Source organism: Entelurus aequoreus, linkage group LG14 (genome assembly GCF_033978785.1).
Source record: "Entelurus aequoreus isolate RoL-2023_Sb linkage group LG14, RoL_Eaeq_v1.1, whole genome shotgun sequence".
Taxonomy (NCBI): Eukaryota; Metazoa; Chordata; class Actinopteri; order Syngnathiformes; family Syngnathidae; genus Entelurus; species Entelurus aequoreus.
In genome coordinates, this window is record NC_084744.1 from 30,855,280 (window position 1) to 30,872,791 (window position 17,512).

Genomic DNA, 17,512 nt, shown 5'->3' on the forward strand with positions numbered 1-17,512 from the left:
AGAAAATCATATTGTAGTAAATTATGCAAATTACTCGATGATGTCATGGTGACCATGCCCATAGGCACGCCCCCACCACCACAGGTATCTTGGCAGTTTATGGGAAACACTGCATATTAATAAATATTTTGTAATCATATTAGGTAGGGTCCCAAAAATCGACTGGTCGATTGCGATCAACGGGTTGGGGACCCATGGCGTAGAGCAATAAACATAAAAGTTCTCCGCAGCCTAGTAATGAGCACCTGCATCCTTGCTGTCACGGTGAAAATAAGCGCCTACCTGAGATCAAGGCCTTGGTTCTGCCAGATGTTTTCCATTATCCTAATGATCTGCAGCGTCAGCATGTCCTGCCTCAGATCTGCAGTGGCACAGCCAGACAAGGACAGACAGCAAAATGAGTTCCAATTAACAACTGCTCTTATATCAACTGCATGATGCATTCGGCATTATGGAGAACTGTCAAAGTCAGTTTGGTGACACGTAGTACAGCATAGGCAGATGCATTTGGTCTTTATGAACTCCAAATAAAACAAGAAGATGATGAATGCCACAGCAAAGAAAACATATGGTAATAGAAATGGGCGATATGGCCTAAAATCTACATCGTGATATATATTGCAGCCTCCTGCGACAACCTTATACCAAACATTCCGGACTATATGCCTCTACATTTTTCCTACACAATGAACCCAGCGGCTTATAAAAGGGTGCGGCTAATTTATAGATTTTTCTTCGCTAATGGCCATAATGTTTCATGTTCAATATAGTCATTAAACCCAAGCATAGGATTGAAATGGTGTTTTATTGTTTGTGCTATGGCAGGGGTGTCAAACTCATTTTAGATCGGGGGCTACATGGAGAAAAATATACCGTATTTTTCAGACTATAAGTCGCAGTTTTTTTCATAGTTTGGCCGGGGGTGCGACTTATACTCAGGAGCGACTTATGTGTGAAATGATTAACACATTACCGTAAAATATCAAATAATATTATTTAGCTCATTCACGTAAGAGACTAGACGTATAAGATTTCATGGGATTTAGCGATTAGGAGTGACAGATTGTTTGGTAAACGTATAGCATGTTCTATATGTTATAGTTATTTGAATGACTCTTACCATAATATGTTACGTTAACATACCAGGCACGTTCTCAGTTGGTTATTTATGCCTCATATAACATACACTTATTCAGCCTGTTGTTCACTATTCTTTATTTATTTTAAATTGCCTTTCAAATGTCTATTCTTGGTGTTGGCTTTTATCAAATACATTTCCCCAAAAAATGCGACTTATACTCCAGTGCGACTTATATATGTTTTTTTTCTTCTTTATTATGCATTTTCGGCCGGTGCGACTTATACTCCGGAGCGACTTAATACTCTGAAAAATACGGTACTCCAAAGTGGTAAAATCACGGCACAATAACTTAAAAATAAAAACAACTTCAGATTGCTTTCTTTGTTTAAAAACAGAACAAGCTCATTCTGAAAATGTACAAATTATAATGTTGTTGGGTTTTTTTTTTACACTTAATGTCGCGGTTCATAGTATTCTACCTTTATTTGTCGTTATTTATACTTTCTGAATAAACTATGTGATGATGTTCATCAGTCAACTCATTGGTGTTAATTTTCAAACTATTAAGATACATTTTTTTTTTATCAAAATAGAATTACAGGATGTTATTTATGTAGTTTGCTAATTTTCCTCGACTGGTGCACTAACATCATTTTTTACATATTTAGCATAATCGACAAAGATACAAAGAATTGCTATTGCGACATCTAATGGACACATTTAGAACAGCAGTTTCTTTCATTCAAAAATCCTGGCTTATTTTTATACTTAGCAAACTCATCCCGCAGGCCGGGTAAAAACCTGTTCGCGGGCCTGATCCGGCCCGCGGGCCGTACGTTTGACACCCCTGTGCTATGGCGACATTTTTGGACGAGTTCGCTCACTGCAATTGTTGCAGTTAAAAATGAAGCTAGCGCCGTTAGCATTAGCTAACGTGTTTACAAGTGTCTTTGTTAAGACTTATTAAAGGCCTACTGAAACCCACTACTACCGACCACGCAGTCTGATAGTTTATATATCAATGATGAAATCTTAACATTGCAGCACATGCCAATACGGCCGGGTTAACTTATAAAGTGCAATTTTAAATTTCCCGCTAAACTTCCGGTTGAAAACGTCTATGTATGATGACGTATGCGCGTGACGTCAATGGTTGAAACGGAAATATTGGTACCCCATTGAATCCAATACAAAAAAACTCTGTTTTCATCTCAAAATTCCACTGTATTCTGGACATCTGTGTTGGTGAATCTTTTGCAATTTTTTTATGAACAATGAAGACTGCAAAGAAGAAAGTTGTAGGTGGGATCGGTGTATTAGCGGCTGGCTGTAGCAACACAACCAGGAGGACTTTGACTTGGATAGTAGACGCTTTAGCCGACGCTAGCCGCCGACCGCACGGATGATCGGGTGAAGTCCTTTGTCCTTCCGTCGATCGCTGGAACGCAGGTGAGCACGGGTGTTGATGAGCAGATGAGGGCTGGCTGGCGTAGGTGGAGCGCTAATGTTTTTATCATAGCTCTGTGAGGTCCCGTTGCTAAGGTAGCTTCAATGGCGTCGTTAGCAACAGCATTGTTAAGCTTCGCCAAGCTGGGAATTATTAACCGTGTAGTTACAGGTCCATGGTTTAATAGTATTGTTGATCTTCTGTCTATCCTTCCAGTCAGGGATTTTTTTATTTTGTTTCTATCTGCATTTGAGCCCAATGCTATCACGTTAGCTCAGTAGCTAAAGAGCTTCGCCGATGTATTGTCGTGGAGATAAAAGTCACTGTGAATGTCCATTTCGCGTTCTCGACTCTCATTTTCAAGAGGATATAGTATCCGAGGTGGTTTAAAATACAAATCCGTGATCCACAATAGAAAAAGGAGAAAGTGTGGAATCCAATGAACCCTTGTACCTAAGTTACGGTCATAGCCAAAAAAGATACGTCCTGCACTGCACTGTAGTCCTTCATTCTCACTTTCCTCATCCACAAATCTTTCATCCTCGTTCAAATTAATGGGGTAATCGTCGCTTTCTCGTCCGAATCTCTCTCGCTGCATTGTAAACAATGGGAAAATGTGAGGAGTCCTTCCTCCGGCGACGTCACGCTACTTCCGGTACAGGCAAGGCTTTTTTATCAGCGACCAAAAGTTGCGAACTTTATCGTCGATGTTCTCTACTAAATCCTTTCAGCAAAAATATGGCAATATCGCGAAAAGATCAAGTATGACACATAAAATGGATCTGCTATCCCCGTTTAAATAAAAAAAAAATCATTTCAGTAGGCCTTTAAGAAGTGCTGCAAAGAGGAGCGGACAAAGAGGAAAAGGCGAAACTGCCCAAAGATAGGTGTGCCAAGCTTGTGGTATTTGTATTCAAAAAGGCTTGAACTTGTAATTGCTGCCAAAGGTGCATCAACAAAGTATTGAGCAAAGGCTGTGAATACTTATGTCCATGTGATTTTTTATTTTTAATAAATTAAAAAATGTAAACTTTTCACATTGTCATTAAGGGGTATTGTGTATAGAATTTTGAGGACAAAAAATTATTTAAAAAATGTTGGAATAAGGCTGTAATATAACAAAATGTGGAAGAAGGGTAGGGCTGTGAATACTTTCCGGATGCACTGTATATGGTAACATCATAAAGAACTCACCATCTCCATTTTTAAATATGATTTCGTTGTTCTGAAACAGGAGCTCTGACATCAAATCTGGATTTTCCCAATTAAGCCACAAAGGTCGCTTGGCAGATGACATCATTCGGCATTCCTCTAAACTGAAGAAGGAGTGAATGAAAAGCAGGGGAAAATAGTGAATAGCTCCACATTGTTTGAGTTTACCGTACGTTAGAGACATTTAATCCCCTTATAAAAAAAAACATGTTCTTTCTGCAAGACTGATGAGATGTCAACCCTTTCAGGTGAGTTACATAAGGAGTCTGAAGTACCGGAGGGTTCCTAGTTGATGTGCTGGATTCAACGGGGAGGTGAAGTTCTGCAATGCGTCCATATAGTCAGGCCTCCTCATCTGCTCCACCAGAAACTTCATTTGAACCTGAGCGCAGAGAAACAAGTCAATCAATAACACTCCAGATGCAAACAGCTGAAGGAGTCTAGTCAGGGCAGTAAATGGAAGCACAGCCGATCTGCTGGTTTACTCCAGCAAAATTATTCTTCCTTCAGCATGATGTAACACGACTTTGCTGTGGGCTGAGAGGGAGGATAAACACCCACGAGCTCGCTCTACTGTCCGCAACTCTTTGCAATACCAAGCAACGATGATGAAAAGTGTCAGAAATCTACCGCTCTTTTGTCCCCCCAAAAAAGCCAAAACAAGTAATGCAAGAGGTGTGCACCTCTACAGTTTGGGACGATTGATACATTTCGACCTACTGTACGATTTGATAAGATTTTATACAATTAAATCTGATTCGAGGCAATCTTGTACAGTACAGGCCAAAAGTTTGGACACACTTTCTCTTTTCAATGCATTTTCTTTATTTTCATGACTATTTACATTGTAGATTGTCACTGAAGGCATCAAAACTATGACACCTGTGAAGTGAAAACCACTTCAGGTGACTACTTCTGGAAACTCATCGAGAGAATGCCAAGAGTGTGCAAAGCAGTAATCAGAACAAAGGGTGGCTATTTTAAAGAAACTAGAATATAAAACGTGTTTTCAGTTATTTCATCTTTTTTTGTTAAGTACATAACTCCACATGTGTTCATTCGTAGTTTTGGTGACAATCTACAGGGGTGCTCACACTTTTTCTGCAGGCGAGCTACTTTTCAATTGATCAAGTCGTGGGGATCTACCTCATTCATATATATAATCTATATTTACTTATTTATGAAACATATGTTTTTGTTAACAAGTTAAAGGTGTTTAATGATAATGCAAGCATGTTTAACACATATAGTTAATATTGTTAACAAGTTAATGGTGTTTAAAGATAATGCAAGTGGTTTAACACATATAGTTAATATTGTTAAAAAGTTAAAGGTGTTTAAAGATAATACAAGCATGTTTAACACATATAGTTAATATTGTTAATAAATTAAAGGTGTTTAATGATAATACAAGAATGTTTAATACATATAGTTAATATTGTTAACATGTTAAAGGTGTTTAAAGATAATGCAAGCATGTTCAACACATATAGTTAATATTGTTAACAAGTTAAAGGTGTTTAAAGATAATACAAGCATGTTTAACACATATAGATTCCTTTCTTTCATGAAGACAAGAATATAAGTTGGTGTATTACCTGATTCTGATGACTTGCATTGATAGGAATCAGACAGTGGTGCTGATAACGTCCGCATTTTCAAATGGAGGACAAAAAAAGGCCTCCTTTCTGTCCAATACCACATGAAAGTGGTTGGTTTTTGGCATCTTATTTGTCCAGCTTCCGTACTCCTTTGTATACACTTTACAAGAAATACATTGGCGGCAAACTCCGTAGCTTGCTAGCTTGTGCATGCCAGCTTTCTGAGACTCTTATTTTGTTAGTGCAGGCAGGATGAAGCAGCACTTTTATTGTGCAACTGTGCAGTCGGTCTTTGGAGTTTTAACGACAGGTACGGCGCCGGAGTTTGTTGAAATAAAAAGTGTTTCTCGCCTTCCTGTCGGTCATTTTTTCTTAATAATGAGCTGGCAGCAGCCAGCGTCATCTCAGAAGACCCTCGGGTGCCGTGAATGTTAATCAAGTGACGAAAGTGACGTCATAGTGAAGATTTATGATCGCTCATTTTTAGGACTATTTTTGTAATGCCTGGCTGGCGATCGACTGACACACCCTCCGTGATCGACCGGTAGCTCGCGATCGACGTAATGAGCACCCCTGATGTAAATAGTCATGAAAATAAAGAAAACGCATTGAATAAGAAGGTGTGTCGAAACGTTTGGCCTGTACTGTACAGTACCTTGTTTAAAATACACTTTCATTTTACATTTTAAATAATCGTAGGTCAATTTGATAAATGTTGCACTGTTTATCTTCAAATAAATAAACTTTATAAGAGATTAACAAACAAGTATTTGTGTTGCTTTTTTGGACATGATAAAGAGAACCATGTCATCAGTGTTTCCCATAAACTGCCAAGATACCTGTGGTGGTGGGGGCGTGCCTATGGGCGTGGTCACCATGACATCATCGAGTAATTTGCATAATTTACTACAATGATATGATTTTCTCTAAAAAGGCTCAAAAAATGTATACTTACTAATTAATAATAAGAGTTTTGTTTTAAACGTCCATCCATCCATCCATTTTACAATATAATTACAACACTTTATGTATATATTTATATACAGATTTGAACAATAAGTTATTCACTGAAATATATTTATTAATTGTGGTTCTTACAAAAAATATATCTTATAAAATATAAAAGCTAAAATGTCTCTTAAAGCTCTGCCCATTTAATTAGTGCATACTAAATAATTTAACTTTAGCCTACTACTACAACCATATTATTTACCAGCAACATAAAGTGAAACAGAGGCAGAGGTGTCCTGCCACAGTCAGTAACAAATAAACAGAAAACAGTAGTGGTCAAATACAAATAAGGCAACAAGAGAAGTATCCTACACTTCTCTTTTGTAAAGTAAATCTGAACAGCCAATATGGGCATCTACATCAACTATATGATTTGCCTGAGAAGCTGAACAGGACAAAAAAAATAAAAAATAAAAAAAACATTTTTTATTTTTATTTGTGGCGGACGTAATTCTTTCGTGGCGGGCCGCCACAAATAAATGAATGTGTGGGAAACACTGGATTACATCGATATTTTTTATCGTCACAAAATCTTTCTTTTTTGTTTTTTTTATTCATTATACAGTATATTCATAAACTCAGGAAATACGTCCCTGGACACATGAGAACTTAAATCATGACCAATGTATGACCCTGTAACTACTTGGTATCGGCGCTATACCTAAATGTGTGGTATCATCCGAAACTAATGTAAAGTATCCAAACAACAGAAGAATAAGTGATTATTACATTTTAACAGAAGTGTAGATAGAACATGTTGAAACGGAAAATAACCAGATATTAACAGTAAATGAACAAAAAGTAGATTAATAATCAATTTTTACAGCTTGTCCTTTATAATTTTGAATGGGGAATGACACAATATGTTACTGCATACGTCAGCAGACAAATTAGGAGCCTTTATTTGCTTACTTACTAATAAAAGACAAGTTGTTTAGTAGGGTTGTGAATCTTTGGGTGTCCTACGATTCGATTCAATATCGATTCTTGGGGTCACGATTCGATAACAAAATCGATTTTTCTTCAATTCAACACGATTCTCGATTCAAAAACGATTTTTTTCCCGATTCAGAAGGATTGTCTATTCATTCAATACATGGGATTTCAGCAGGATCTACCCCAGTCTGCTGACATGCGAGCACAGTAGTAGATTTTTGTAAAAAGCTTTTATAATTGTAAATGACAATGTTTTATCAACTGATTGCAATAATGCAAATTTGTTTTAACTATTAAATGAACCAAAAATATGACTTATTTTATCTTTGTGAAAATATTGGACACAGTGTGTTGTCAAGCTTATGAGATGCGATGCAAGTGTAAGCAACTGTAATTCTTACATTATTCTTTTTTTTCTTTTTTTTTTTATAAATGTCTAATGATAATGTCAATGAGGGATTTCTAATCACTGCTATCTTGAAATTGTAACTTATATTGATACTGTTGTTGATAATATTCATTTTTGTTTCACTACTTTTGGTTTGTTCTGTGTCGTGTTTGTGTCTCCTCTCAATTGCTCTGTTTATTGCAGTTCTGAGTGTTGCTGGGTCGGGTTTGCTTTTGGAATTGGATTGCATTGTTATGGTATTGCTGTGTATTGTTTTGTTGGATTGATTAATCAAAAAAATACAAATAAAAAATATATTATTAAAAAAAAATTATCGATTTTTTCCCACACCAATATTGTCTAATATGTTCACTATTTTGATCGGCATGGCGTAGTGGGTAGAGCGCCCGTGTCAGAAACCTGAGGGTTGCAGGTTCGCTCCCCGCCTCTTACCATGCCGTTGTGTCCTTGGGCAGGACACTTCACCCTTGCCCCCGGTGCCGCTCACACCGGTGAATGAATGTTGAATGAATGATAGGTGGTGGTCGGAGGGGCCGTAGGTGCAAATTGGCAGCCATGCTTCCGTCAGTCTAGGGCAGCTGTGGCTACGAAAGTAGCTTACCACCACCAGGTGTGAATGAATGATGGGTTTTTAACATGTAAAGCGGCTTTGGGTACTTAGAAAAGCGCTATATAAATCCCAGTTATTATTATTATTATTTTATTTAAGGACAAAAAGTGTTCTTCGATTGCAATAAGAAACATACACTACCGTTCAAAAGTTTGGGGTCACCCAAACAATTTTGTGGAATAGCCTTCATTTGTAAGAACAAGAATAGACTGTCGAGTTTCAGATGAAAGTTCTCTTTTTCTGGCCATTTTGGGCGTTTAATTGACCCCACAAATGTGATGCTCCAGAAACTCAATCTGCTCAAAGGAAGGTCAATTTTGTAGCTTCTGTAACGAGCTAAACTGTTTTCAGATGTGTGAACATGATTGCACAAGGGTTTTCTAATCATCAATTAGCCTTCTGAGCCAATGAGCAAACACATTGTACCATTAGAACACTGGAGTGATAGTTGCTGGAAATGGGCCTCTATACACCCATGTAGATATTGCACCAAAAACCAGACATTTGCAGCTAGAATAGTCATTTACCACATTAGCAATGTATAGAGTGTATTTCTTTAAAGTTAAGACTAGTTTAAAGTTATCTTCATTGAAAAGTACAGTGCTTTTCCTTCAAAAATAAGGACATTTCAATGTGACCCCAAACTTTTGAACGGTAGTGTATGTTTAATATACCCTAAGATTTTTTGTTAAAATAAAGCCAATAATACCCTTTTTTTGTGGTCCCCTTTATTTAGAAATGTATCAAAAAGTATCAAAATACATTTTGGTACCGGTACCAAAATATTGGTATCGAGACAACCCTACTCCTAACTCATAAAGACTATCTGTGCTGTGAAGGTCACATTTCACTTATTCACAGGGATTTCACAGTTTAGCTGGATAACAAGCATGACTATAACACTCACCGGCCACATCATTAGGAACAATCTAATAGGATCCAATACTAAAGCTGCGTAATACAAATAATGTAATGTAGGGAGCCATGATTTACTTTATATATAAACTTGTATAATAAGTGTTTCAGATATTTTGACTATCATGTTATTCTTTGTAATTGTTTAGTTTATTTTTTACAGTATTTTATTGTTATATTATGTTAAACGAAATATTAGAAACATTTCTCAATGATACACATATTGTTATTTGACAGTAGGGTTGCACGATTAATCGACATCAAATCGCGATAAATAACCGCAAGAGGCTAAGGTTTTAATTTTTTGTTCTCGGCCGTCGCCGGCATTTGAGTAACAGACATGTTCGCCACTCAGAATTGTTGAGCCTCGCGTGTATCCGAATCTCATTCCAAAACGGGAGAAAGAAGTCTTACTCTGTGGATCGCTCTCACCACCTGAGCACGTTTATTTAACAACAGAATGAACAGAGCGCAGTGAGCCCTCTTTTCAGTCATTCACAATCTTTGTCTGGGTGGGCGGAGAGCGACTCAGCGAGACCGCACGCACGACAGAGAGCATAGCGACTCGCAAGTGAGAAGTTCTGCAAAATAAATAAAAAATCAGGATGGAAAAAAAATATGATTACAAAACTAAATGTCCCGTTGTGGTAATAGTTCACCTTCAAATCAGATGAGCAATATGAGCCCATCAACACGGACAAACAAGCAAAAAATGTAATGATCCTGTGATGGCGATATACAAAATGAAAATGTCCGACCTTGTTTTTGCAACTGGGAAAAAAAGCCCTAGTAAGATGTTCAATATTTATTTAAGTTAAATTTTTGCTCACAGAAATGAGACTTAATTTAATTGTTATGTTTATTTATTTAGGATAAAGTTATTTACCTTCAAATTACTATAATGAGAAATAGAAGCTTACATAATTTTAAATGGTCACCTGCAATATTAATATATATTATGATTACATTACATTAAAAACACTGTATAGGTTTTATTGGTTATTTCCTAAGTTAAAGAGCATGATGTAGACCAGGGGTGCCCACACTTTTTCTTCAGGTAGCTACTTTTCAATTGACCAAGTCGAGGGGATCTACCTCATTCATACAGTTAGGTCCATAAATATTTGGACATTGACACAATTTTCAGTATTTCAGCTCTGTACAACACCACAATGGATTTGAAATGAAACAATCAAGATGTGCTTTAAGTGCAGAGTTTGAGCTTTAATTTGAGGGTATTTACATCCAAATCAGGTGAACGGTGTAGGAATTACAACACATTTTATATGTGCCTTCCACTTTTTAAGGGACCAAAAGTAATTGGACAATTGGCTACTCAGCTGTTCCATGGTCAGGTGTGTGTTATTCCCTTGTTTTTGTTTTTCATTTATTTCATTTACAAAGAGCAGATAAAAGGCCTAGATGCCATTTCAAGTGTGGTATATTCATTTGGAATCTGGGGAGGTCATCTCTCAATATGAAGTCCAAAGAGCTGTCACTATCAGTGAAGCAAGCCATCATTAGGCTAAAAAATCAAAACAAAGCCATCAGAGAGACAGCAAAAACTTGGGGTGTGGCCAAATCAACTGTTTGGTACATTCTTAAAAAGAGAGAACGCACTGCTGAGCTCAGCAACACCAAAAGACATGGAAGACAACAGAAAACAAGTGTGGTGGATGACAGACAAATCCTTTCCCTTGTCAAGACAAACCCCTTCACAACAGTTGGCCAGATCAAGAAAACTCTCCAGGAGGTAGGTGTATCTGTGTCTAAGTCAACAATTAAGAGAATACTTCACCAGAGGAAATACAGAGGTTTCATCACAAGGTCTAAACCATTGGTGAGCCTCAAAAACAGGAAGGCCAGATTAGAGTTTGCCAAGAAAGATCTAAAAGAGCCTGTGCAGTTCTGGAACAACATCTTATGGACAGATGAGACAAAGATCAACTTGTAGCAGAATGATGGAAAGAGAAGAGTATGGAGAAGGCAAGGAACTGCTCAAGATCCAAAGCATAGCACCTCATCAGTGAAGCATGGTGGTGGAAGTGGCATGCATGGCTGCCAGTGGAACTGGATCTCTTATATCAATTGATGATGTGACAGCTGACAAAACCAGCAGAATGAATTCTGAAGTGTTTGGGGCAATATTATCTGCTCATATTCAGCCAAATGCTTCAAAACTCATTGGACGGCGCTTCACAATGCTGATGGACAATGACCCGAAGCATACTGCGAAAGCAACCAAATAGTTTTTCAAGGCAAAGAAGTGGAATGTTCTGCAATGGCCAAGTCAATCACCTGACCTGAATCCCATTGAGCATGAATTTCATTTGCTGAAGACTAGGGATGATACTCGAAACCGGTTTTCCCGGTTGTTCGATAAGAAAAGAACAGAGTCCCTTTTTGAGAACCGGTACCCGTTATAGAGACCACTATAGTAAAGAAAAGGAGTTGGTTCTTTATTCGAATCCCTCGGAACGAATCCCATCCCGACCAGAAATGCCCCTTGAGACATCACAAGAATTTACGTCACGTAGCTCAGTCATTAGGCGCAGACAGGGAAAGCAGGAAAAACAATGGAATAATAAAGTTCAAAACAAAAGGTATAATCCAATGAATACTGAGAGATTTGAGCAGGGTACAAACACATGACGAACACTTTTATGACCAACCGGAAACATAGCAACCAGGCTAGCAGCGCACCTCCTTTACGGCAGCTGTCACAACGTTCTTAAAGCAACCGCAGGACATACATATATATACAACATATATGACATGATCTCCCTTTTTCAACTTTTGTTTTTCTTTCCTTGTAAACAAAACAAAATCACACTGTATATGTGTTGTCTGTCTAATTATAAATAATGCAGACGAGGCGTGTTGGCTGAGTTCTTGGCGTTTACTTTCACGGGTGACGACATGCAACAACACTTTTCGGGGCTACCGCGCATGCTCGTCACTACCGTTGCATGCTGGGTAGTGTAGTTGTTATGTTCCCTAGCTCATAACATCACATCTTTCCCCCTATAAAGAAAGATTTTAACTCAATAAAGTGTATTTCTTTTTTTAGCTTTAACTTTTCATTTTTTAGTATTGTAACCACATTTGCAAACAACTTTTCTCTTCATAGAATTTTCTTTCAGTAAAGAAATAAAGTGCAAAAATGTCAAAGGATCATAACAAACAGTTATGTCAAATAGCAGCAGAAGTGCACTTTTTTGGAGAGCTGTATTATTTTCAGTTTTGTGCCCAAGGGACTGATTTTATTTAACACTATATTATTATTTATACACCTATAGTGATCACAGAGACAGGTTGTTTTTGTGATACTGTATATATTTGTTTTTCTGAAAAATCCCACTTAATATACTTTGGGTAACAACAGTCAATATTTATTTATTTTATTTTATTTTTTTAGGGGGTTAACAGTCAATATTTATTTATTTATTAGATTTTATTTTTTTCTTATATAATAAAAGTGAGCTTTTGTTAAACCAAATATTGTGTGTTTTTTCCCATATACAACAACCTATCTGGACTCGATAAGAGAATCGATAAGGAATCGGTTCGATAAGAGGATTCGATAATAGGCTCGAACTCGATCATTTCTTATCAAACATCATCCCTACTGAAGACAAAACTGAAGGGAAAATGCCCAAAGAACAAGCAGGAAGTGAAGACAGCTGCAGCAGAGGTCCGGCAGAGCATCACCAGGGACCAAACCCAGTGTCTAGTGATGTCTATGGGTTCCACACTTCAGGCTGTCATTGACTGCAAAGGATTTGCAACTAAGTATTAAAAAGTGACAATTTGATTTATGATTATGTTAGTTTGTCCAATTACTTTTGGTCCCTTAAAAAGTGGAAGGCACATATAAAATGTGTTGTAATTCCTACACCGTTCACCTGATTTGGATGTAAATACCCTCAAATTAAAGCTCTACTAATTCTGCACTTAAAGCACATCTTGATTGTTTCATTTCAAATCCATTGTGGTGTTGTACAGAGCTGAAATACTGAAAATTGTGTCAATGTCCAAATATTTATGGACCTAACTGTATGTATAATTTATATTTATTTATTTATGAAAGAGATATTTTTGTTAAGAAGTTTAAGGTGTTTAATGATAATACAAGCATGTTTAAAACATATACATTCCTTTCTTTTATGAAAAGATCAGTGGTGGGGGTTAAACTGTGGAATTCTCTTTACAATGAGATGAAAGACTGTAAAAATATATTCCAATTGAAAAAAATATATAAAGACAGAACAATAAGATCATATGGACAGCCATAAGTGTTTACATGTTGCTTTATATTTATTATTTTACTTATTTTTTTGTCTGGTTTTGTATTTGTTTTGTATCATCCCGTGAGGTGTACATTACTTTTTTTTGTTCGGTTTGTACTTCATGAAGTGTTTTTTTGTGTTTTTTTTTGTTTTTTTAATTATATTTGGATGTATTTGTTTGGTTTGTATGCTATCCATTAAGTAAGACAACGTATTATGTTGAAGGGGGAAGGAAAATATAAGTTTTTCTTCATCCTGTTCCTTCTCAGGCATTGCTGTGAAAATGTGTGTTTATTGCTGAGGTTTAATTGTCTATTGATCAAAGATGCACATCAATGAAGGAGATAAATAAAAAATGAAATGAAATGAAATGAAGACAAGCATATAAGTTGGTGTACTAGCTGATTCGGATGACTTGCATTGATTGGAATCAGACTGATAACGACCAATCAGTGCTGATAACGTCCGCATTTTCAAATGGAGGAGAAAAAAAGGCCTCCTTTCCGTCCAATACCACATGAAAATGGTTGGTTTTTGGCATCTTATTTGTCCAGCTTCCAAACTCGTTTTTATACACTTTACAAGAAATACATTGACGGCAAACTCCGTAGCTTGCTAGCTTGTGCTCGCCAGCTTTCTGAGACTCTTATTTTGTTAGCGTAGGCAGGATTGGGAAGATAGGAACTGTGCAGTCGGTCTTTAGAGTTTTGACGGCAGGTACGGCGCAAGAGTCTGTTGAAATAAAAAGGGTTTCTCGCCTTCCAGTCGGTCATTTTTTCTTAATAATGAGCTGGCAGCAGCCAGCGTCATCTCACAAGACCGTCGGGTGCCGTGAATGTCAATCACGTGACGAAAGTGACGTCTTGGTGAAGATTGATGATCGCTACTTTTTAGGTCTATTTTTTTCATGCCTGGCGGGCGATCGACTGACACACCCTCCGCCATCGACCGGTAGCTCGCAATCGACGTAATGGGCACCCCTGATGTGGACAAAAGCTTTGAATTTGTGTGCATAAATGATAAGTAAATTACTGCATATTGTTCTAATGCAGACCTGGGCATTCTGCGGGCCGTGGGCCACATTCGGCCCTTAGTGCGTCCCTGTCCGGCCCGCGTGAGGCCAATCATAAATTACAAAATACATTTTCAAAAGTATTTATGTCGAGTGTGCAATACAACGGTGCTGCTTTTGTTTTGAAAGGCGTTATTTGTATTACTTCCGTGTGGACGTAAGCGCGTGCGTGATTGTGAGTGAATGTGAACAGCTGCAATCACAAATTACAAAATGAAGTTGAAAAAACACGTATGCCGTGCGCGCAATACAACTGTGCTGCTTTTATTTTGAAAAGTGTTATTTATGGGCGTATGTCCGTGTGTAACCTGTGAGTGAAGGTGCACATGCAGCGACAAGTGATGCACGGTTTACACCCGAGACGCTAAAAAGAGAAAAGTGGATGAGGAATGGCGTGTTTTTAACAAGACATGGACTGCCAAGTAACGTTCCCTCTAAGGTGCGTGCCTGCGCAATTGCGCACTGCTCAAGCGTCCTCTGCGCACAGCAAATATATGCCGCGCACCAAATCAAATCCCATCTGAATTCTAAACAAAATAAACACATTTATGTAATTTTGCAATGCAACTCTGAGTGACAGTGACAACAAGCGGCCCTAACGGTGTTCGTCAACACCGTTCAATTGAACACCGTTCAATTATTGTAACGTCTATCGAGATGCTTCGAGGCCAGGAATTATATCGATCACTTTATTGAGCAAAACTGTTTATATTCGGCCATAACCACACCAAAAACATGAGTAAAACAAACCTATCTCGAAAAACTAGTCATTTTCTGCCGTACAAACCAGCCCAAAACCAACTTGTCATCTGTCACCAACACGCATACCACTAAACCACTGGTGCGTTTACGGCCACACAAAAAGTAGGACAACTCAAACACCACACAAAGTTACACAATGACTCCTCAGTCATATGTGTGCTTATTTTACTGTCATTTATAATTAATGTTAATTCATTTATATTAATCATGGAATGCTGTTACTAGAGAAAGTTACAGGAATGCACACTTCATCCTATGCTTACATTTCATTGTGCAACATGAGGATGTTTAAGGGGAACTAAATGTGATCTCTGAAAGGGGTACAAATGATTTCTAAAGCAGTGCTTTTGGTATAAAGTTAAGTTAGGTTAAATGAAAGTATTATTATTATTATTATTATTATTATTATTATTTATGTTACGGTATATATCAAAAATAATATTGAGCAAAATTTAATTGAAATATTGTTGATGTGGCCCTCCAGCAGTGCTCGGGTTGCTCATGCGGCCCCCGGTAAAAATTAATTGCCCACCCCTGTTCTAATGTGTGGCACCTTGAGACAAATATATTATTGATTGACAGTCTGTTTCTTAATTCGTTATTTTCGCACTTATGCATTTTTATGTATAAAATATAAAAATCGCAAATCGAATCGCCATTACGTTTTTTCCTCAAAATTGTGCATTCCAATTTCTCAGTGACAGAAGCGGTATAACATTTGTAAAGGCAATTTATGTATTACAGCTCCCCTATTGGATATATTTACATGTTGCAGATGTGCATATACTCCGATGAATTTATTTTGTACCACTTGTCTTGTTCTGGGTCTTGGGAGTTCAAACCCCGGCCGAGTCATACCAAAGACTATATTAATGGGACCCATTACCTCCCTGCTTGGCACTCAGCATCAAGGGTTGGAATTGGGGGTTAAATCCCCAAAATGATTCCCGGGAGCGGGCACATCTGCTGCCCACTTCTTCCCTCACCATCCAGGGGGTGATCAAGGGTGATGGGTCAAATGCAGAGAATAAGTTCGCCACATCTAGTGTTTGTGTGACAATCATTGGCATTTTAACTTTAAAATGGAGCCTATTAACACGATAGTTGAGGTGCCATTTGCCACACTATGCATACAAACAGTTCTATATTTATATTCTAAACTATAGACGTACCAACCATGGCACACTCGAAAAAAACAGCAGTTTTCTCAACTGTATCCCTTCTACACTATAATGACTTAGTGACCACAGGGCCAGATGTTGACAAGATTAAATTCAGTGGTTTAGCCGAGCAGCATTAGCAGCTGTCGGCAGTCAGATTACCTTCTGCGCCTCATCCTTCTTTTCCTGTTTCAGGAGGTCAGTGAGATTGATGAGTTTTTCCATGGCTTCCACCTGCCGGCTCAGGTGCTTCAGATACATGCCGCAGGCCCGGCAGTATGACTCCAGCAGGAGGCCGAACCTTTGGCTAACTGTCTTGTTGTGCATCTCTGACCTAAACACATTGAGGAGAACAAAGTGGTTACAGATGACGTGTTGCACCACAATATTAGTCGCATGTGTCACAATATGCATTTATACTTAAATCCAAATGCCAATTTGAAGTTTCTCACAGATTGGCGATCAATTTGTGGCAATTTTTTTTATTTTCATTAATCAAACATACTTTCAGTATTGGGCTGTAGTGGCGCTACTAGTTTAACAACCGTATTTTCCGGACTATAGAGCACCCCGGTATATAAGCAACAACCACAAAATTTTAGCAAAAAACATTGTTTTTTCTCCATATACTAGCCGCACTAAACTATAAGCCGCAGACATACACAATGCAAAATGAGTTATTTACACAGAAAGATTCTGTAAATATTTATTTACACACCCCAATTGTAACAGGGTAGTAAAACAGATGAGCAAACAAAACAGATGTCATCGTCATGGACCCACTAGTTCGCCAAACAGCTAATCAGACTCAATAACTCCATGGTGACGTTTTGGTGAATTTACTGAGGAATTTGTGAAACAGAAAAAATACAAAAAGAATGCCACTGTAAGTTAAAGGCCTACTGAAAGCCACTACTACCGACCACTCAGTCTGATAGTTTATATATCAATGATGAAATCTTAACATTGCAACACATGCCAATACAGCCGGGTTAACTTATAAAGTG

At 37.8% G+C, this 17,512-nt stretch overlaps 1 protein-coding gene across 3 annotated transcripts in view; it reads right to left on the minus strand.

The window, feature by feature from the left end:
* The window catches only part of LOC133664733 (phosphatidylinositol 4,5-bisphosphate 3-kinase catalytic subunit alpha isoform), a 99,301-nt gene that overhangs the window by 11,710 nt on the left and 70,079 nt on the right, over positions 1-17,512 (minus strand). For all 3 annotated transcript variants that reach the window (XM_062069602.1, XM_062069604.1, XM_062069603.1), the window contains 4 exons: positions 16,668-16,839; positions 4,016-4,122; positions 3,723-3,844; positions 283-361 (listed from right to left, as the gene is read on the minus strand). In XM_062069602.1, coding sequence (XP_061925586.1) covers positions 283-361; positions 3,723-3,844; positions 4,016-4,122; positions 16,668-16,839 — 480 coding nt within the window. The remainder of the gene's footprint in view (positions 1-282; positions 362-3,722; positions 3,845-4,015; positions 4,123-16,667; positions 16,840-17,512) is intronic.